This window comes from Vespa mandarinia, chromosome 4, assembly GCF_050613455.1.
Source record: "Vespa mandarinia isolate Hongniang chromosome 4, ASM5061345v1, whole genome shotgun sequence".
NCBI lineage: Eukaryota > Metazoa > Arthropoda > Insecta > Hymenoptera > Vespidae > Vespa > Vespa mandarinia.
The window spans coordinates 8,321,290-8,343,160 of NC_140813.1; the positions used below are offsets into that span (position 1 = coordinate 8,321,290).

Sequence of the window (21,871 nt, forward strand, 5' to 3'; positions counted from 1 at the left end):
ATAAATCATTAATTATTACTCTTTACACTTATTTTAAGCAAACAATATTATACTTACAAAGTTGCGTTCCAAATACTGTCTTGTTATCCTTGAAAGTTAAACATAGCTTTCAATGAAATTAACCATGTAAAACATCGAACTTCTTTGTTAGGCATTGCATATTGCGTATAAAATGCATATCAAGATTTACGAATGCGATGTTCACTCTCCAAGTGTTTACAAAATAATTTTGGGACCCCATGTATAATGACAGCAGAACACTAAACATACAAATGAATCATGTTAAAGGTGGCGCTATAAACTTCTTTTCTACTTTCGAGATAAATGGTAAAAAATGCGCAAGCGCGATAGGCCATCTTGTTATAGACTTTTTAAAGGCTAGTTCATAGTTAAAGTTCATCTCATTTTCATTTTTACGTACTATTTTCTTTGAGATGATAACTATATGATAATGACTACTTTTTTGAGATGATAACAAACTATAAAGATGACTCTAGGGATCTATTCATTCCTTGATAAATAATTAATTACTATTAAATTTTTATTCATTATATACATTTATTAATATCCTATAATCTATTAATCAACATTTATAACTTGTTTCAAGAAATTTATTCTCAACATTTATATTTAACAATTTGTTTTAAACTGTTTCTTAAAATAATGTTGACTAGATTTCTTTAACATATTTTACAACATTTACTTCTAATGTTAAATAAATACTGATATATATAATGATATATATAATGATATACATATTGATATATATATATATATATATATATATATATATATATATATATATATATATATATTTAACTAAATGCATTTTTATACCCATAATGCCTACAAATGTAGGCTTAATAATTTTTATTCTTCAACATCAATGCTTGATTGCAATAAGTAATATTAAGCTCACAAGGATGTTGATACCAAGGTTCACCATCGATTTGTATGGCACATGATTTCAATAGTTTTACCTAAGTATGTATCAAAATATTTTGATTTGTTAACTCAATCATTATATAATTTAAACGTTTAATAAAATTAGTTAAACAAAATTTTAAAATAAAATTAAAAATAATGAATATATATTATACTATACTTTTATAACACTAGCTTGTCCCAATCGATGTGGTTGCGAGTAACCAACTTGTAATTGAGCCATGTGAAAAGATGAGTAAAGAGCACAAACCTCTAGCTTTTGATCATCAATTTTCTGAACTCCTACTTCGTTTTGTCCTTCTAGTTAATTTTATAAATTTTTTTAAATAATGAAAAAGAGATCGTACAAAAAAAAAAGAATAACATTAAATAAGAATAACCTTCCAATCCTATATTCCAGAGGTCAACACCAGCAGCCCATGATGGAATGTTAAGTATAACTATGCTTTCTATAGAAGGTAAAACTACTCTTTTGCCATCTAAGTACACTTCTAAACTTTTGTCAAGATTTTTGCATTCTCTTTCCATGACTTGTTGTGTACCAAAGCATATGTATAATAACTGTAAAATGTAAATTATTATAAAATTTTTATTTATACAATTATAATTCTTGAAACGTTAATTAATTTTTAATTTTACTAAACTAATTATTAATTAATAAACTAGTAAACTAATTATTAATTTTTTAATATTATACCTTATTAAAAATTCTATGACTGAACAAATAAAAACGGCTTTGCCTTGTGCGGTGGAAGTCTAATGTTACTTGTGCATCCACTCCTATGCTTAGATAATTATACATAAAAAGATTTGATTGTGATCCTGTAGATCCTAATCCATTGTGTGGTTTTACTTTTACACTCCATCTATACATAATAGACCATACACAATAGAAATAACATTAAAATTTACATAAGAAGACTCTTTGCACTATGTGGTCATTACTGATAAAACAATAGTATTTTTACCAAAAACTGTTAAGTCAACCTCTGATGTAACAGTTTTTTTGGTTAATAAAACAAATCAGTAGAAAACAATGCTATTGAAAAATTGCTTTGAAAGTATATGTGTGTAAATGTATACATGAGATATCAAAAACAGAAAAAATCAGGTCAGAGTTGACCAAGAACACAAAGTAGAAGAATAAATTATAGTGCAAAGAGTTAAATATACAATTTAAATTTAGCCACTTAAATCACCTATCAAAGTTAACCCTTTCTGCAAGTTCTATCTTTTGTAAAATGTCATTAGGATCTAAATTCGAATCATGCTCTTTACCCCATTTCAATACTCTGGACAAATCATTTCCTGTTCCTAAAGGAAGTATTGCTACAGCTGGAACTGGCTACACAAAATAATATTTTTTTAATTTTTAATAATAAATTGTATCTGCAATAAATCAAGTACAAATTTACATTTAATTGTAATTTATGAATAATATTAAGTAACCAGGCAATGGTACCATCACCCCCTGCAACAAGAACTGTACAGAGAGTATCTCCAAGTAGACGACACCACGTAAGTATTGCAGTTGGATCTTGTTCTGCTAAATCCATAACTTGTGCAGGGTTTAATAATCCTCTAAATAATGATAAAATTTCTTCACTATCATTATTACCAGATTTTCTGTTCCCTAGAAAATAATATTACTATATATTTTTTATTACATGCAATAAAATTAGAGATAAAACATTTTAGTATAAAACATAAGATATATGAATACAAATTTTCATAACTACATTAGTTAATTACCAACAACAATGAGAGGATTCCAACCAAGCCAATTAGGTTTAATAACTGAATGTAGCTCTAATTTGCGTCTCATTCTTCTGCGTTTACTTATAGCCTTTAAGCTTTGAGGTGGGATTATCATTAATCTAAATCTACCAAAGTCACATACCTAAGATATAAAACTATTTAATAACAAATTCATGTGTTCTCAAAAAATTAGAAATTAAATATTTGTAAATTCTACTACCTCAGATATAGAAAGTTTACAAGAATCATGAACGGTTCTTTGACACCAACAACACCACCAATCCATAAGCCCAAGTTCTGTATCACATTCTTCGTTACAAATATCACACATTGCTACTACTGGTAAATTACCTTTTATTTATCAGGTATTGGAAATTAAAAATATTTATGATTATAATAAAGAAAAACTTTGTAGTATTGTTAATAGCAATACAAATAATACTTATTTATATCTAATGTTTATAAGCAGAAACAACTTTACCTTTAATCCAATGATGTAGCAATTGCTCATTACTATCCATAGTAATAGCTTTACAACGAAGTATTTTGTTTGCTGTTTTGATACATCCAAGATCAGCACATACTCCACATGAATCACATAATAAACCATTGATATTTAGTAATAAACTTTCACAAATACTGCAGTAATATGACTACAACAAAAATTAAAAGACATAGTTATACATTTTCATTATTATTTGATACTTTTTTAAACTTTACATATAACAAACATTATATCGTATTACCTTAGTTACTTTTCTAATAGGCTTCCAATTATGTTCTTGAGTAACATCTCTTATATGAATATATGTTTCTTCTGTAATACGTCGAAAGAAATTAATAACTAATACAAAAACTAACATGGTAGATAATGTAGGTAGTATAATAGTTTTAAATCCTTCCTCCCACATTTTGTGTGCTTATGATTACAACGTAAATTAAAATTTATAATTAATCTGAAACAAAAGAATAAAATATATGCATAAAAATAAGTTTACTGTTATCAATATTTGCTGTGAAATAATATAGTGGAAGTTCAAATAATTAATAACAAACATACATTTTTAGTTGTAAATCTCTATACAACATTCATTAATTATTTAATTAGATATTTGTATTCGGAAACTCCGTGATTGATAACCACCGAATTTGAATGTTTTGCACTCTGTCTTACATTGTACGCAATACTAGAAGAAATATAATCCATTCAACCGCAATAATTTAGTATTTTCAAAATATAAAATAAAATTATAAAATGTACACATTTCGTTTTCCTTCTATTGAATATTAGGTATTGCAAAATACACAAAATTGTCTGCAATCATTTTCAACTACTAATTAAAATTATCTCATCTTCAAAATGTTACTGTTAACCACTATTAGATGATAAAACTAAATTGTTTTACCATTGGCTGCAAAAATGCTATCCAATGTCATCATCGAATAAGAAATCGTGTGACTGAACGACTTTTATAGGTTATATGTATATATGATATATATGGGCATTTTTATAGTACCGTGGTGGTTGCTTATGGTTTGATCGCATCAAGTGTAAATTTAATTTAATTTTTGAAAAACGTAATATTCTCTCTTTAATGTTTAATGACAAAACAAGTTAAAAATGGTATAACATCAAACAGGTTTATATGCAAAGAATCTAAAGAATGCAAACATGGATCAAGATTTGCTGTTAAGTTTTAAAAATATAACCTAACCATGGAGTACGTGGGTGAACTAATAACCCTTGGTATTGATAGTATAATTTTTGGTATTTGCCTGAAACAGTACTTGTATTGCAAAGATGCTATTGCTGCTGTAAAGGTAATTCTCATTTAAATTACAATAAATTCTTTTATATTTGGTATACACAAATACGTTACATTAATTTGTACTATTTTTGTCAATGTCACGAAGTATTTATTGCAAATCTATTTCTGTCAATTTGTATAAACACTTAATTTTTTTTATAGAAAGCAGATTTCTATGAAATAGGTTCATCTTTGGAAGAAGCTGTAAGTAATTCTAACAACAAAATAGAATATGTAGCTATCAGGGGTACAGTAAAGTCTTTAGGCAAACCACTACATAGTATTAACAGAAAAGAGATAACTGGAGTTTTACAAAAACTTAGTATCAAGGAACATGTGGTCGCCAGAACTACAGCAGGCTTTTGGTATAATATAATTTTTTAATTAAAAAATAGTGGTATAAGACAATAATTGATAACATTTTATAAGATATTCTAAATATTTGATATTTTTTTAATATTTGTTTTGGAGAGGAAGAGGGAAAGTAATAATATTATCCATTGTATGTTAGGTCAAACCAAGAACACACAATGCAAAAGATATATAATACAATACCATTTGTTTTACAAAATGGCCGATATAAAGTAGAAGTTCTCGATCCATTATCAGCAGATATTTTAGACATGGATGTTATCGCGGATTATTTTGAACCTAATGTACCTTCATTCTCTGATCATTTATGGGGTTTTTTCACAGGTGAGTTTTTTAGAACTTTTATACTAGAGTTTTTTTTATAATTTTTACAAATATAATTTAAAGTTCTACAAAAATGTTATAATAAATGAACCTTTCATATAGGAGTACGTCAACGTGGTTTACAAAATACGGAAGAAATGCTCCGTGAAGGTGTTGTTATGACAGGAATCGGAGAAATTTCATCGATAAATAAACAAAATTTATTAAGTCTACAACCTCCAGCCGATGGTTCTCCATTTTACTTAACAACTATGTCTATTACTTCCTTAATTAAAAAGTTAGATGAACGCAAAAAAACATATAAGTTAGTTTAATATTATGTTTATTATATTACTTTAAAAAAGAACAAAATTCATGGAATATGACAAATTAAATAATATTCGTTTTTAGATGGCTGTGCTTTATATTTGGTGCAATTATATTATTAATTAGTGGAGTGGTAGCTCGGCGTTTTTGGAAAACTAGACAGGAAAGAAGATTAGCAGAACAATTAAGAGAAAATCTTGCAGCGTCTCGCAGACAAAGACGACAATTCGTAAGAGATTCGGATCTCAGAGAAGACCAATTGTGTGTAGTTTGCCGCACAAATCCTCGAGAAATTATTTTATTACCATGTGGACATGTATGTTTATGTGAAGATTGTGCGGACGGTATTATTAATCAATGCCCTATATGTAGAGAAAAAATTGTCCAAAAAGCTGCAGCGTACATAATCTGATTCTAATTCTAATGTAAGTATAGTATATTAAATTAAAATTCATAACGAACTGATATAACTAATTTGCATTGAAAAACTTTAAAACATGAACAAACGAATAAGAAATTGAAATAACAAACTTGCATAGAGATATACCTGTTCTACTATCTTTGATGTAAATATAGAAAATTACTACGATAAAAACATATAATTAAATATCATATTTTTGTATAATAAAAAATTGTAATTACAGAATATATATTTATATTTGATAGATAATGCCATATTTATATATGTTAATGATTAACAACAAAATTTTGATATTCATGAAGATTAAACTTCCAAAATAAAAAATCAAATTTTATTATAATATTCCAAAGAATGACTGCTAATCAACAAACTAGCATTATCAAAATATTCTATTAATATAATAGTTTTCTGTTCATTGATAAAAAAAATTATTTAGTTAGCTCACTTTGATTTTAAATTTTTTGTAGGATAATTTATCATGGAGAATAAAAATAGTCAAATAATAAATGAAAAATGATAAAAGTCATTACGTAAAAGGTGATACAATTAATAACAAGTGATTATGGATTAATAATTAATATTTATTACGAAAATATTTATTCTTTGAGAAAGAGTAACAAAAAGACATCGCAGCAAAAACCTGAAAACATTATATATTGCATAAACATGTTAGATAAGTGAGAACTTCATAAAAAATCGTTTTGAATATCTGAAAAGTAAAAAATCATGCTTTTAATGGATCATAACAATCTAGTAACTATTGATAAAAACATTAACTTCGAAGTATCTCGTACTTACTCCAACCTTTATAACTCTTTTATCATATCAGCATCACTTAATTACCGTATATATCATTCTGCTGTTTTAATAACATAACCCTATTTGTAAAACCGGTAGATAAATATATAATACATATTGCTACGTACAACCTACAAAAAAATAGTTTCAAGGTAAAACTGGATTGGATTGCAAAATTATACAAAATATAATTTTGCACGTTGTTTATTTTTTTCTTTTGAAGACATTAAATAAAAAAATGATAAGACATAGATTATTAGCATCGATTATTAATAATTAAACTAACAATTTTCTACCAATTACTTATTCGATGTTCTTTATAAACGAACAAACCAGAAAAAATAATATAAGAAATAAAATTAAATTCAAAAAGTCAACGTTACAGAGAATCGAACATACCGAAATTCCTTTCACATCGAATCTATTTTTCGATCATTCTTAATTCTACACTGGCGTATTCATTTCCACGTCGCGAGGCGGACCCACGCAATGCTTTACGACGATCGTGGCATCGTTTTTGAGGCGTTACATTCCTGACGCGCCTACTCGTTCGCCGCTTCGAGCAACTCCGAAGCATACGACTACACGACTGTGGAGAGCTTTTGCCGCGTTTCTACCTCCTACCGACACGATACAGGATCGTAGTAGGAACCCTCCTGCCGTTTCTGCGTGCGCGGTCGTTCGACTTGCACAAGAGAGAGTGTCTTTCTCTCTTTCTCCTTTCCTCAGCATGTGAGCAAGCTGTATGTACCTAGTATCTTACATATGTAATACATTCATACATATATACGTGTGCATATAGTAGCGTACATATGTTACATGTATGCAAACATCTACACGAATACACATACACACACATATGTACGAATGCGCGCACGCAGCGCTTGGCGCGCCTGCAGACAGCGACCACCTTATTTATCGTCCTCGTTCTTTTCCTCTCTTGAAGCTGATTCTCCCCGACCCCGCTTTGCCCTCCATGTTCCCCCTCCCTCCCTTCCACCCTCTCTTTCTCTCTCTCTCTCTCTCTTGACCCCGCTGCCGCAAGAATCACGCGAGCCACCACGATCAACCGAAAATACGTATCGCGCTGTTGTCGGTTCACGAAATTCCAAAGACTCGATCGTTTTTTAAGACTGGCATAGAAACAGAGTGAAAATATTTACAGAAAACCAGTACTATGCTATACCCGAAGCAAGAGAAAGATAGAGAGAGAATTTTACTTATAAATAAACTGCAAATGATGAATGAGAAGAGTAGAATAAGAGAGAATCATCACACACGTTCGACTCTAGATGGGGATTATGTTGTCGCGGGAGAGCAGAAAATATGTTACATGTACATACATTCATTCATATATATATATATATATATATATATATATATATATATATATATATATAATATAATATATATATAACACACGCAACACGAGTGACACGACAGGCGTGAGGAGCTCATTACGATGCACCTTTCGATGTCGCGACGTTTTCGAAGACGGCGATGCGATCGCATTTATCGGAGAGCTTAGTACAGGTTCTTCTTAACGGAGAAAAAAAGAAAGGAAATCTCGAATCTACACGAATGCATCTTTCTCCACTATGGTCTTATATTTTTATATTTTTATTCTATAGTCTTTCCATCGAGTCGTGTCTCGTTCGTTGGTGATAAAATTCAATCGGAAAAAGCATATTGATAAATATAATAATCCTAACTTATATGCATTTAATAATGGATAAATAGTTTTTTATCTAGACGATTTATTAATTGTATCCTATTGAACAAAAAGAATAAATAAAAAGAAAAGAAATAAACATAATTGACGAACTTTCGATTAGTATTTCTGTGATATTGAACAATGATATTTTATTCTAAAATACTACACTTAACTTTACGAATTGTGTTTATAGAACTCAATTTTTGATGTTTTATATCAGGGACAAGAACGAGAAAACAGCACGTGTAGCTACTAAGCAAGAGTCAAAAAATAATTTAGTTATAGACCGTTCTAAGGTTGAAAGTTGTGACCCATTTTTTTTGTCAATAACAACCCCTAAATCGATCGTCTCGTGCGACTAATAAATTCATCCATTAAGACCCTATGAAATACAACTTCGTTGTATACATATCTATATATGCACATGTATCGTATGGATAATAATTATCGTATTACCATTTACCATACGTGCAATCTATCTATCTATCTATGTATATGTGTATATACGTGAAAGTTATTCTCAGCTACTTAAGAAGTTTTAAGAAGCATGAACCCGTGTAGCCAGACGTAACATTATCCGTCGTGTGTCTCAACGTGTGTATAAAATCGCTATGGGCAACGCTCTTAGAACGTTTACTTGGTCGATTCTTATTATGATCCTTGTCGTCGTCGTCGTAGTCTAGGTTGTCGCCATGTTGGCATGTTGATTTCGGAATCCTGACGACATCTTTACCTGACAGTATTAGAAGGTTCAACTTCAATCCAATGCTGCCCGGTAAGATGTGAACAGATACTCCGTACGATGACACCTTTTATCCAAGGACATTCACTGGGACCCGCTTGCGCCGTCGCTTCGCCCTTACATTTCGTTCGATCAACTCGTCCTCGTTCATTCACCTGCGTACTCATCTGTACTTTCTTTGCCTTAAGTTCTCAATTTTTCTTCTTTTTTTTTTTTTCCTTCGAATCGCATGATACATCGTGGCAATTTATTTCTTTTCATTCTTTTTTCCCCTCATATCTTTTCTGCTTTCTCTGCAAAAATAGAATAAATATTCAAGATTATAAACTAACAAATTAAAAATTATAGATCATAAAATTAGAGAAAAAACGATATCAAATGATAATATTCCACGAAAGCATTTCTTCTCGCTAAAAAAGAAACTTATGTTTAAGGTTCAAAGGTACAACAAGTTTAACAACGATTGTACGTAATCAGCTAAAGGCGGAGTACTTTATGTACTTATGCTACCAAATTATTTTTATACTCGTTGATACCCATTTGCCTGATACCGATATCTCTCTGTAAAGTTCATGACTAGCACGATAACCTAATGCTTTTAATACTTTCAAGACTTCGCACTTTAGATCGCAGTACAGCGACGTTGTATTAATCGCCGATAAGAACGGCGTAAGAATAAAATAGATTCTGTGAAAAAACATTGGCAATCTCTTTTTAACGGGCCATAGAGGGCAACCGATCTTGTAACATCTTTTAACGAGCAAAATAATTAGAAAACTTGACCGATCAATGCCATAGAAACGACATACAAAGCCGTAGAAATTATCTCACCAGACTGCCTTTTATGGTCATTTACGACGATTCACTAAGAAGTGGAATATATTGTAAAAAGAAAAAAAAAACACACACACACACATATACAAAAAGCATGAGAAACACAAGGGAATAAACTAGTTTTTTTACCTTTTTAAGTCGAGTCAAGTTAAATGATTTTTCAATATGGCCGAACGACGGGTAAGTTCTTTATAACGAGAGATATCCATCATGTAAGTGACACGTGCGTGCTATGGACCTTGTCATCCAGGAGAAACACGATAAGAAGATTCGAAAAGCACGCGAAGCTTGGAAGGTTCGTCTGAGCTTTAATTCAAACCTAATCCTACTTTCATGTGGAAAGTATTACGAATTTTATACGTGTCAAATGTCGTGAGATCTATCGTTGGCCTCCCCCTCCCCCGTTACCGACTCGCCCGTTATTCGTTGCACGTTACATACGTATCTACATAGAATGAAAGTGTGAAACGGAAAAATGTATTTTACTTTCAAATTGGAGAGTAGAGAGGGAAGGGGGTGGGTATGTCTTGACTGATTAGCATGCCTGACGATTCTATACCGTATAATTATATGATTATTAAGGATATATTTATTATTTCCAATGAATCATTGTGTTAAGATCGTTACTTACGTACTTAAAAGTGAAGGCCAAATTGAATAGTGTTTATTCATCGACAGATAGAACTCTCATAATCGTTCTCGTACTGGTAAAGAAACAAATACAATGCGAACAGACTGCTTAATGAAATCCTACTTGCATTTCTTCACCTTGTAATCCTCATTGTCATCGTATGCGATATAAAGGTACATTAACGATTCATCGTTATTAGATATGCGACGGTGCAAACGTTTTCCATAACGTGAACACGCATTTTGCGATTTAACATAGCATTCTCATGGACTTATTCGCAACGTAGTAGATCTTGTAACGTGCCATAAAATATTTCTGAAACGATGATATTACTGTTGCCCTCGAGATCGTAGTTATTATAAAAAATTATTAGTCATTAAGTTTGCACGTTGAACGAGTAAGCGCGATCTTCCGACTCCGATTATTAACTCCGTTAAAAATGATATTTCTCGAAGGAAGAAGATTACAGATGTCATTGAGGTGATTATTCCATTCGAAAGCAAGTTCGCTTACGTAGTCCGTTCAAAAAAACAACGTGTTACGTTCGAAAAATATTTATTTTCAAGAATTGATTTTTAAAACGACAATTTAGATGCGACTACCGTCTCGCGTTTTCCAAGTGAAATTCGATTGCCATTAGAATTCGACGAAGTTAGAGATGATGTGTGACCAGCTATGTAATCCTAAGCCGATTTCGGTCGATCGTTAGTTTATTAAAAAACTCGGAGAAACTCGATTTTACCAACCAGTCGTGGTAGAGTATCAGTTAAATATATGTGTGTCGCAAGAAAGAGAGAGAACTATTGCTTTCGTTTTGTCCTGCGCAATGTACCAATCTCTCTCCCTCTCTCTCTCTCTCTTTCTCTCTCTCTCTCTCTAAGCGACATCCCTCCGCCTTATACTCCTCCGCAGCTTCCGTTTACACATCGTTATTATCGCAGCTATTGACGCTGAGATCAGTAAACTGTAGATCCTAAAATATCTTCGAGTCTGTGAAAGGAGCAGTGAATGTACTTTCAAGTCTAAGGTCGTTCGTCGGTTTCTATTTTATTTCTTTTTATGTTCTTCGATAATTAAAACGTATAATTCTTTTTCCTTCTCCTTTTTTTTTCTTTTTAAGGACTAACCGATATCGAATATCGATGTCGAAAGTCTAACGTATAGAAGATAAAACAGGTGGATCTTACTTCATGATCGTTCGACTCTCTTCGAATTCCTCACGAGCCAGAGTACTATGTATCAAGAGAGTGAAATAGCAAATGCTATAACGGGCACGTTGAAAAAAGAGAATTCTTCTAATTATAGAACGCGCGTGAATAGGATTAACGAGTTTCGCGATGTTTCGGGATCACAAAAAACATCGATTCGATTCCTGCATTTCATTCAAGAAATTTTAACGTTAACGAGAAACAAAAACTCGTATTCTTTTTTTTTTCTTTTTTCGTTTTTTTTTTCTTTTCCTTCGAGATCCTATTTATCCTGTCGTGACTACTATCATTACAATTTTTTATCTATTATTGTTTGTTCAATCAAGGAAGAATTTCACTTCGTAAATGCACGGAAAGGCCGAGTTTACTTAACGTGAAAAGCAGAACTAACGCATCGCAATTAGGCGATAACGATGCGCCGTTACCTCATCATCGTCGGTTCATATGTTTATTTATAAATGTTTAATGGCCGGAACACTTAATTAAGTCATTCGTTTTGTCGAGAAGCACATACCGAAGCTTCTTTAAAAGAAATGTGTCTAGTGAAAAAAGGTAAAAAAATCAAAAGAAAAGGAAAGAAAGAGAGAGAGAGAGAGAGAGAAATGCAAATATATATATATATATATATATATATATATATATATGTATATATATACCATTCAATTTCGGAATTATCTCAAATTATTATTTTCCATTTGTTTATTATTTTTCTTCGATGGGGATGTAAAAAACATTGAGCTAATCGCTGGTTTTAGCAAGTTGTCGAATGGATCCCAGCGCAATTCTTTTGAGCCAATGAAACGAGACTATTTTTATCGAATGTATTTAAAAGAATCTTAGGAATCGACATTACCGATATTCTTTTCTGCTTTTTTTCTAAAGCTCGGTAATATCGTCATTCTGCCTTTTGACCGAGATCGAATTTAGAAGATCGTTCGAAAACGATGAACGTTCTCATTCATTCATGCTCGTATTTGTTCACCTTGTAAAATGAATTGCAACAACAGCACGACTTTTTGAAATTTCGATCGAATCGAAGCAAGGCGACCTCTTTTTCATTCGCTTAGCTCGAACCGTCCTCGAAATGAGTTTACACGTCCTCTTCTCTTGTAAGTTTCACGTAACCGGTTTTGCGAAGCGACTCTTGCTTGCTGTGGTTCTCTCTGGTGTTGGTAGAAATTTGTTTGAGAAAATGTTTCCAGAAGCGACGGCCGAGGAGAAACGCGTATCTCATGGTATGAGGAAAAAATAAAAAGAAGAGAAGGAGCAGAAAGAAGATAAGAAGAAGAAGAAGAAGAAAAGAGAAAAGAAAAAATGAAGAAATTTCCAAGCAAAATGGTATATCGGAGGCGATATCGAAGATCGTAAATTTGAACGAGAAGATCCTAATTATCGGCCGAAGCGGTGCGAATTGAAAGTGCAAAAAGACTGAAATGAATTATTAAACGTAATAGAGCGAAAAAGGAGAGGGAGAAGACGCGGAGGACGTTCAAATCATTTTATACGACTACTAATATCGACGGGTGAATCGGATAAACAAAATCAGGATTCTTCGATCTTTTTGTATTTTACGTAAAACATCATAATTTTTTTTTTTTTTTTATATTTATTGAACAAGTAGTTATTACAAAAGGAAATGGAAAAAAAATAAAAAGGGAAATAGAGAGACAGATATATATACATATATATATATAGAGAGAGAGAGAGGGAGAGGGAGAGAGAGAGAGAGAGGGAGGGAGAGAGAGAGAGAAGAAATAATGAAATAACTTCTTTTCCCGCGAAGCAGTGCCATTCGTCGCTCGTTATCGCACGACTCGTACGTATCAACATCATCGCCTTTATGCAAATCGGCAAAGACTAATATCCATAACGAGCCTTAATCTGCTCTCCAAAGATGGCCGCGTCTCAGACCTCCTTTCACAGGAAAAGAGACTCGACTAGCACCCGTGTCGCGTCTCGTCTCATCTCGTCTCGTCCCGTTCGTCTTGCCCTCTCTCCCTTTTTCTCTCTCTTCTTCTTCTTCTTTTTTCTTCCTTCTCCCTCGAAGGAGAGAAGAAGGAGAAGAAGAAGGAGAAGGAAGAAGTAGAAGAAGAAGGATAAAAAGAGAAAAAGAGAAGGAAAGAAAAAAGTTCGTAGTCGGCGACGACGAGACGAATAATCGCCGAAAACTCGCTCGTAAACGAGCCCTATTAATTTCGAGCTTACGGCCGTTACGCCAAAAGGGACAAAATTATTCCCGCGAAATTTCCTACCCCTCTTCTTTTTCTTCCTCTCGAAACGAAACATCGTCACGGAAGTGGAACTCGCTTTCTTGCGAACGAATACTGATTTATAAGAGGTTCTTCGTTAATGGGTTAACGGTTCTCCCATGACTGTGATCGAAGAATTTAAATGCGTTTTTAGAACGGACGTCATCGAACGCACGAGTATGAGGAGTACGATGGACGATATTTTCACGCATGTATATAAGTAATAATACTATCGATATAAACCCGTACTTATAATTATTTGTTCTTGCGAACGTGTCCGATCAAACGCTCCCGCGACCTTAGTAAAACTAAATAGAAACATATTACGTTCTTCCATGGTTTCCATCGAGAACGATGGGAGAAAAGGTAGGTTGCCGATACAAACGACTTTACATTGCAAATTTGATTATTATTATTATTTTTTTTTTTTACGGATTTTGGAAAGCACAGAGCAAAAAGAAATTAGAAATGAATAAAAAATTTATAAAGTTCATTAAAAATTAACAATATAAATAATATAATGTTCAATTTGGTTACTATGTCGTTGAAAGAAAAATAAAAGAAAAAAAAAACAAAATAAAAAAAAAACAAAATAAAAAAAATAAACAACAAAAAAAAAGTAAAATAGGCAACCAAGAAAGCAAAGTCATCGTTTCAGAAACAAAGAACCGAAGGACGAACGTTCTTTTTATACCTCTCTCGCTAAATGGATGCTATCTCTCTTGAGAATCTCGAGAAGAAGATGGATTCGTTGGTAGTTAAAGAGGTACTTTTGTTGAATCCTCGTGGATTGTGCTTTTTGCATTTGTCAAAGAAAAAAATACTTTTGACAAAACGCAACGGCGTTTGCAATGAAACAGACATAAATACAAAAGCGAAACATAAAAATCTGAATTTTGTCATCCAAAGGATAAGAAAAATCCATGCTTAGAATATTATGATTAAGTTAACACGTGGAACGAGAAAAATCAATCTGTATCATTATAATAATGTTACAATATTCTTCTTAATACCAGCAGATTGTGAAACAAAACGAAAGAACTTTCATAGTTGCACGTATCGCATTATAACGAACGATCCGGTATATGTATATAGCTTTTGGTATACGACAAAAATATCTTGCGGCTGGGTCTCCCTCCTATTGAATATGAGATATCTTACTTCGCTACTTTGGAAAATTTCGCGACTCTTTTTAAAAAGGGATACGCGTAAATACGAATCGTAGATATATGTTCGTTGTCAAGCTATAACTTTCCAAGAGTTCATTGAGATAACGTGCGAGAGAAAAGAAGATACAGAGACGTTACTATGTACTTACATACATACATATATATATATATACAGATACATATATATACATATATATACGTATGCGATGCAACAAAACGAAGAAGTCTTTCTTGTTCGTTCGTTCAAAGTTCAAAGGCATGAGAGAAGAGACACGCGTCGATAACAACGCGTAAAAGAAGAAAAGAAAATCGAGCGAACCCATCTCGCGTCTGCTCCGAAACCTTCCACCACTGTTGACCGCCAGTTATTTCCTGATGCGCCGAGTAGGAGACACGTTCGTGTATTACCATCTATTTCCGATGGCTTTCTTGTCCATGCGTCCAAAGATGTCTGAAACGCAGAAGAAGATAAGGCAAGATTCTTTTCAACGTTCCGTGTCGTAATTCTTTCTCCTGATTGAATAGCTGCTAAAATAAACCTATCTCATCATTTTCGATCATCTAGAGATTATAGAAACGAAAAGAGGAAAAAGCTAGCTGGTTCGTGCACATTCCAATGTCGAGTTTGTTAATTTATCACTCATTTTATTTATATATATATATATATATATATATATATATATATATATATATATGCAAATGGACCCGATCCTTTTCAAAATGCAGTTTCTTGGACTCGCGAGCAACCTTTCCCCACCTCTTTATCAAACTCCAACCTAAACGTTTCTTCTCGGACTTTCTTCCTCGCAGCTCGTTACGCGCAGTGCTTTCCACGGCTCGCATGCACGCATGCGGACGCAACGCGGCGGCGCCATGCAGCGGCGTGGTGCGCATCCGTGCGCGCTGCGAAACGACGAATGAGCGTCAATCGTTCGCGATCGTCGGGTGGTGTCGCTGAAGCGTGAGAGGAAGAGAGATAGAGATAGAGATAGAAAAAGGGGAGAATGCGGGAGTCGACGACGAGTCGTGCCGAGCGCGCACGATAAATTTCGAATGCGGTTCCTCGCTACCACCTTCCTTCTCCCGCCTCCGCCAGAGCCACATCGACACGAACTTTCACGCGCAAGAGCATGCTTCGCGCCACGCCGCATCGTCGTCGTCGTCGTCGTCGTCGTCGTTGCGTCGTGGTCGTTGGTTCGGTAAAGAAGAGGACGACGCGTACGGAGTCCAATAATAGCTACACCGATTCGACTCCATCGGATAGCGAGCGAGCGAACGAGCGCGCGCGTGCCCGTTCCGCTTGTGAGAATAAGGTATCACGAGAGAGCGAGATGGCTCATGGAACGAGAAACGGAGTACGAAGGAGAAAGAGAGGGATAAGAGCGGAACACCGTTTGCGAGCGCCAAATATGGCGTGACGAGAAAAGCGAGGCTACTACCTCAGAAAACCACCACCGTGCGTGCACGAGAGAGAAAGAGAGAGAGAGAGAGAGAGAAAGAGAGAGAGAGAGAGAGAGAGAGAGAAAGAGAGAGAGAAAAAGAGAGAGAGAGAGAGAGAGCGGAAAAAAGCAAAGGAGTGCGAGAGAGAGAAAAAGAGAGAGGAAAAAACCAAGAGAGAGAGAGAGAGAGAGAGAGAGAGAGAGACGGAATTCAATTTGATCGAGCGCGCGGAGAAACGTATGGCCGGTTTCAACGAACAAAACGAACCAATGGGCGTGTCCGCCGTAGCGACGACACCCGCCCATATACCGTGTCGTTTCGCGTTCGTTCCCTTCGCGTTACTCCATCCGATAGCTGCCATTACGTTCGGTAGTATCGGAAAAACGACGAAAAAGAGACCGCGCGAACAGCCGCGACGGCTCGCCATCGGGGAAAAAAAGAAAAAAAGAAAAAAAGAAAAAAAGAAAAAAAAATAAAAATAAAAAAAAGAGAAGTAAAAAGAAAAAATAAAGAAATACGATAGAGTAGAAAACCGGAACGTTTTTTTCATCAATCTTGCCCTTCTTTCTCCCTATCTCTTTCTCTCTCTCTCTCTCTCCTTTTTATTCTTCATCCTACTTCTTCGTCGCTTAGCGACTATCGGAAGCACAATGCTCTCAGAAGCAAGGCGGACACGTGGCATCCATGTTCAAATTGCGCGGGTTACATAATGTCCCGAACGTTTAATACAAGCATCGATGTATTATTATTATCATCATTATCATCAGGAACGAGGAATCTCGAATGTCTTGCGTTTCATAAAAATAAGGAACGAACGAACTCACCAGCCGGACGAAGGGGGCGGTAGAATCCGGTTTGAACGGATACTGAGCGGATGCGCGCGGAGGGTAAAGACCATGAAAGTATTATAAGATAGATATTATAAGCTTATTTTCTGTTTTTTCCTTTTTTTTTTCTTCTTCTTTTTTTTTGCTTACTTACGAATGGCTTCCCAGTATAATGAATATCACTCGCGTGAAACCTCGATCGATCTTCGAAAGCATTGAGGGCATGGCAAGAGCATGGCGGAGCAAAAGATCAACGAGAACGGTTAGCGTGGACAGCCTTTCAAAAGGATATAAACGCGTGTAAGTACGAGAGGTGAATCTTTTCCGTAGAGAGACCGCACACGTCCGTCCAAGACTTCCTACCGTATTTGGAATGCTCGATGAATGCTTGCGATGTTCACTGAGAAACTCACGAGAGAGAAAGAAGGAACATACCCCTAATCGCACGAACTCAAAAACCGCACTGTCAGCCGGAAGCGTGGACACGATCGAGGAGGAAAAGGACGAGGTAGAAGGGGAAGAGGGTTAGTGAGAAGGGTGGGGGGAGGGAGAGAAGGGAGAGAGAAGTAAGACGAAGAGGAAGGAGAGAGTAAAGAAGTTAAGCAGAAGATGGTAATTCTGAGTGGTAGTGGTGGTGATCGTATGGTAAGGTGCTAGAGAAGGGAAAGGAGGGAAAGAACGCACGCGCGCGAGACCTATACGTATAAACGAGATAAAAAGAAAGAGAGACAGAGAGAGAGAGAGAGAGAGGCGAAGGACGGGGCAAAAGTTGGACGAGTACGAAGGTCGGTTTTCTTTCTTTTTCTTTCTTTCTTTCTTTCTTTTTTTCTTTCTCTCTCTCTCTCTCTCTCTCTCTCGATGTAACAGCACTTACGTGACAAGAAGGATCGTCATGGAAAAATATCGAAGATGGTCTACTGGATTCTCTTAAATAACAGAACATGACAAATTATTGAAAAGTTTCAAGAGAGCCGGTCGTAAAATTAAAAAGAATAAAGAATGATCTCTACGGTAATAGGAGCAAAAACACGATGTAATATAAGCGAAAAGTCGTCGCATGGTAATATGTAAAAGCAGACCGGATGAAAATCACGCGCGAACACAACCAACCGGATAAAAGAAACGATGTGAACTGAACTGCGTGGAAACTACCGGGGGACTCTGGTCAAGTCGCCGTTGCTGCGCGCGTTGCCGTCACGAACAGCCAATCAGACTTGCGATAAGCCGATAAGATCGACGGTGGTGGGGAAAGCTAGTGGAGTGGGAATACAGGCGCCCTGGTGCCGAAGAGCAACGCGCCACCGCGTTCCTTCGACTTGTTCGTAACGTGGAGGGAGTTCGTAAAGTTCAGTGAGGGGGGATAACGTTCTCTTGCGACGACCGCAACGAGTAGGGAGATCGCGAAAGAGAGAAAGAGACAGAACGTGGGCGCAACGTCGAGGACGAAACGGTGCAGGTGGCGAGATCGGACAATGACTGCCTCATCCACGCGGCATCATCGACGCAGTAATTAATCGGAATAACTCCTCGCTTTACCGTTAATTGTCTCTCTATTACGGTTTAACAGTCGATGGAGGGAAGACAAACCGTCTCGTAAAACGTATTTCCGGTACTATACATGTCATCAAAGCTTACACACGTCCGAGAAAAATTTCTTGGGTAGCGATACCGAGAAGAGAAGGCCACGCAAGAGCCTCGGCTCATTTCGCATTGATCGCATCGAATGCGATACCAGACGTGTGTCGATATCCCTCTCTCCCTCCATCCTTTCTCGTTCACCGATTTTTAGTGCCGAAATTCTACATGGCGATTTTTTTATATGATGTTTGGTAAGAACAGTAAAAAGTAATATGTTTTTGGCGAGGAATTAGTCTTTCAGAACGTAGCTATTTTTAAATACAAACATTTGTAGATATTGACTATTCGTTAAATCATAATATATATATATATATCGATATAGATATCGATATATATGTATCGATATATATATCGATATATATATATGTATCGATATATATATATATATATATATGAGAAATAAATATCGATGCAATCCATGTCTTTAATTAAGAAGAGAAATTGGCCATATAAAATCAAATATGTAGATATGAGTGTATTATTGGATTCTATTCAATCATTGAAGCTTATGATATCTTTCTTTCTCTCCCTTTCCTCTCTTTATACATTAAATAATTTATATAATAAAATTTAATTAATATTAAATTTAGCCAAATGAACCTCTTCAAATATTTATTTTTAATAGATAGAAAAAAGTTGACAATCGTACCGAAGAGGTTAAACAGAAAAAGATAAATATACCTTCGTAAATATGATATAAATGGTAATTTCTAAAACATGTAATTATATGTTTTAATTACTGTTATAAAAAATGGTGATAGAAGAATTCAAAAATGATTTTCACACCTATAGTTATGATATCTTAGATAAGAAAAATCATAAATAAATGTGAATCAGGATTATCATCGTGCACTCACCAGATGGCGTTTCGAAGTAAGAACGTTTTCCATTCTCTAATTTTATTTAATCTATGTCGTATTCTGGCATTACTGTAAAATTACGCGAAACTAAAGATCGTGCATTTAATAAAAGCTTTGATAACTTAAGTAGAATAAAAATGTTATTAGCGAAAGATTGCGTTATGTAAGTAATACAGTATTATATACGAATAATATCAATATAACCATGTTTTTTTTTTATTCACTACATGGAAATTCATTTGAAAAAAAATATAAACATTTTTCACTTACCTAAAAATAAATTTAAGAAACAATAAAATATGAAACAAATAAATATTTGAGTTAACGTCTACCTTGCTACATGTATACAAAAACAGATGGAAAGATCGAAGGAACGTGCTATCAAAGTGAGAGAACGCAGGTGGCAAAGCATAAAGTAATACATTCTAAGATACTACTTTATTGACTCTGAATATTGAAAAGGCACTTAAGTTAGACTAAAACTATACCGTACACAGAATGTCTTTGAGAAAATGATATACTAGTCCAATACATTTAAGTCAAAAAGAGTTTAACAAAGAAGTAGCTTACTTTAAAATAAAGAAAAAAAAGAAGTAGTGATTAAACGAACTTATTGATCTTTGTATTTATTAATTAATATTTAATATTTATTTATAATATATATATATATATATATATATATATATATATATATATATGTTCGCTTCGGAGAATTCGTACAAATATATATTACTCTTGATTCATTAATTTGTATGTACATTTATTAAATAATATATATATGCATTCGATAAAAAGTGCATTATGCGTGAATGGCGTATGTAATTGGTTTGTACCGAACACTTCAACCAATCAGCTTCAATTGCCACGTAGTTCTTATTGATACTCTGATTCGTTCTTTTCAACGCAACAATTACGATACTGTACGCTATCAATAATCAGCCGATGAGTCAACAAATTTGTGGTAATATAATATTTTAAATACATACAGTATTTCGATCGTGATAAATTCTAAATCGAAACTATCTTATTCTATTTTTTCATGATCTCATTATCATAAAATAAAAATAACTGCTGACACTATATAATCGAAATGAGATTAATTAAAAGGAACATCGTAGTGAGATTATGATATGACCTTTTCATATCTGTTTCGAGCAATAAGTTAATATTACATGCTAACAAGAAAATGCACAAGATAATAATAATATGTAGCTACTACTACATGAAATGAAATTTCTTTCTGTTCTCCGTTGGTATCGTTTACACAACCAACGTGTTTATAACCAACGTTGGTAGTAATCTTATCATTGAGTACGACCCTGTCGACCCTATGTTTTCTCGTGTCCTATATTCCAAATATTGTAACTTGCATTATCGATAAATACGGAATAATCTCTGAAGAAATTTCGAAATGGCAGAAATAGAAAATTCGATATTTGAAACTTAAAAACATAAAAATATTCAAAGATTATTATATTATTTAAACAAAATTCTTTATATAAGTATGAAGATCAGAATATGAATAAAATAATAAATTTTAGATTAATATCTCACAATTCATTACTTATATTTTTTAAGTTAATTACACTAATGAAAAAGTTTACTCATCCACCTATGAGAGGGCGTAAGTCCCTTCGGAGTAGGTAAAAGAGGAAGTTCTTATCGCGGCGCGTGAAAATTTGTATACCAACTGTTAGACATGATTTTTGGAAAAAAAAAGAAACAAGAATTGATTACTTAAAAATACATGATATTCAAACGGAGTAAAAAAACGAGAAAATAAAAAGAATTATATAAATAAGAAGGATGTTATGTGATTAAATATGA

The 21,871-nt window shown here is 33.9% G+C and overlaps 2 protein-coding genes and 1 long non-coding RNA gene across 7 annotated transcripts; 2 read left to right on the forward strand and 1 right to left on the reverse strand.

The window, feature by feature from the left end:
• Nucleotides 1-119: 119 nt before the first annotated feature.
• Dgkepsilon (diacylglycerol kinase epsilon) lies at nt 120-8,123 on the reverse strand. 4 transcript variants are annotated; one of them, XM_085656786.1, is made up of 13 exons: nt 7,132-8,123; nt 6,733-6,863; nt 3,450-3,659; nt 3,185-3,356; nt 2,924-3,054; nt 2,698-2,845; nt 2,361-2,578; nt 2,145-2,290; nt 1,643-1,811; nt 1,326-1,506; nt 1,106-1,245; nt 838-980; nt 236-260 (listed from the first exon to the last, which is right to left on the reverse strand). In XM_085656786.1, the coding sequence occupies exons 3-12, from the start codon at nt 3,612-3,614 to the stop codon at nt 861-863; spliced, it is 1,590 nt and encodes a 529-aa protein (XP_085512912.1). In that variant the 5' UTR covers nt 3,615-3,659; nt 6,733-6,863; nt 7,132-8,123; the 3' UTR covers nt 236-260; nt 838-860. The 4 variants fall into 4 exon arrangements, with proteins under 4 accessions (XP_035725694.1, XP_085512912.1, XP_085512914.1 ...); XM_085656788.1 differs by lacking the exons at nt 6,733-6,863; nt 7,132-8,123 and adding exons at nt 3,764-3,890; nt 4,221-4,353; XM_085656787.1 differs by lacking the exons at nt 6,733-6,863; nt 7,132-8,123 and adding exons at nt 3,764-3,890; nt 3,965-3,983.
• On the forward strand, nt 4,382-6,741 carry Mul1 (mitochondrial E3 ubiquitin protein ligase 1). Of its 2 annotated transcripts, XM_035869804.2 has the most exons (6): nt 4,382-4,524; nt 4,674-4,876; nt 5,023-5,207; nt 5,310-5,511; nt 5,598-5,938; nt 6,402-6,741. In XM_035869804.2, exons 1-5 carry the CDS (start codon nt 4,420-4,422, stop codon nt 5,923-5,925), a joined length of 1,023 nt encoding a protein of 340 aa, XP_035725697.1. In that variant the 5' UTR covers nt 4,382-4,419; the 3' UTR covers nt 5,926-5,938; nt 6,402-6,741. The 2 variants fall into 2 exon arrangements, with proteins under 2 accessions (XP_035725697.1, XP_035725696.1); XM_035869803.2 differs by lacking the exon at nt 6,402-6,741 and having other exon boundaries at nt 5,598-6,120.
• Nucleotides 8,124-15,910: 7,787 nt separating the features above from the next.
• On the forward strand, nt 15,911-20,236 carry LOC118443193 (uncharacterized). The gene is made up of 2 exons (XR_004838605.2): nt 15,911-19,375; nt 19,810-20,236. It is a non-coding gene; the product is annotated as an uncharacterized LOC118443193 (long non-coding RNA).
• The last annotated feature ends 1,635 nt before the right edge of the window (nt 20,237-21,871 follow it).

Excerpts from the sequence above, each read along its gene's own strand:
- Mul1 (XM_035869804.2), top strand. The coding sequence starts at position 4,420 with ATGGAGTACGTGGGTGAACTAATAACCCTTGGTATTGATAGTATAATT. Across the intron at positions 4,525-4,673 it reads ATGCTATTGCTGCTGTAAAG|AAAGCAGATTTCTATGAAAT; the intron begins GTAATTCTCATT and ends TTTTTTTTATAG. Across the intron at positions 5,208-5,309 it reads TTTATGGGGTTTTTTCACAG|GAGTACGTCAACGTGGTTTA; the intron begins GTGAGTTTTTTA and ends CCTTTCATATAG.
- Dgkepsilon (XM_085656786.1), bottom strand. The coding sequence starts at position 3,614 with ATGTGGGAGGAAGGATTTAAAACTATTATACTACCTACATTATCTACC. Across the intron at positions 3,357-3,449 it reads CTATTAGAAAAGTAACTAAG|TCATATTACTGCAGTATTTG; the intron begins GTAATACGATAT and ends TTTTTGTTGTAG. Across the intron at positions 1,507-1,642 it reads GTCATAGAATTTTTAATAAG|TTATTATACATATGCTTTGG; the intron begins GTATAATATTAA and ends TACATTTTACAG.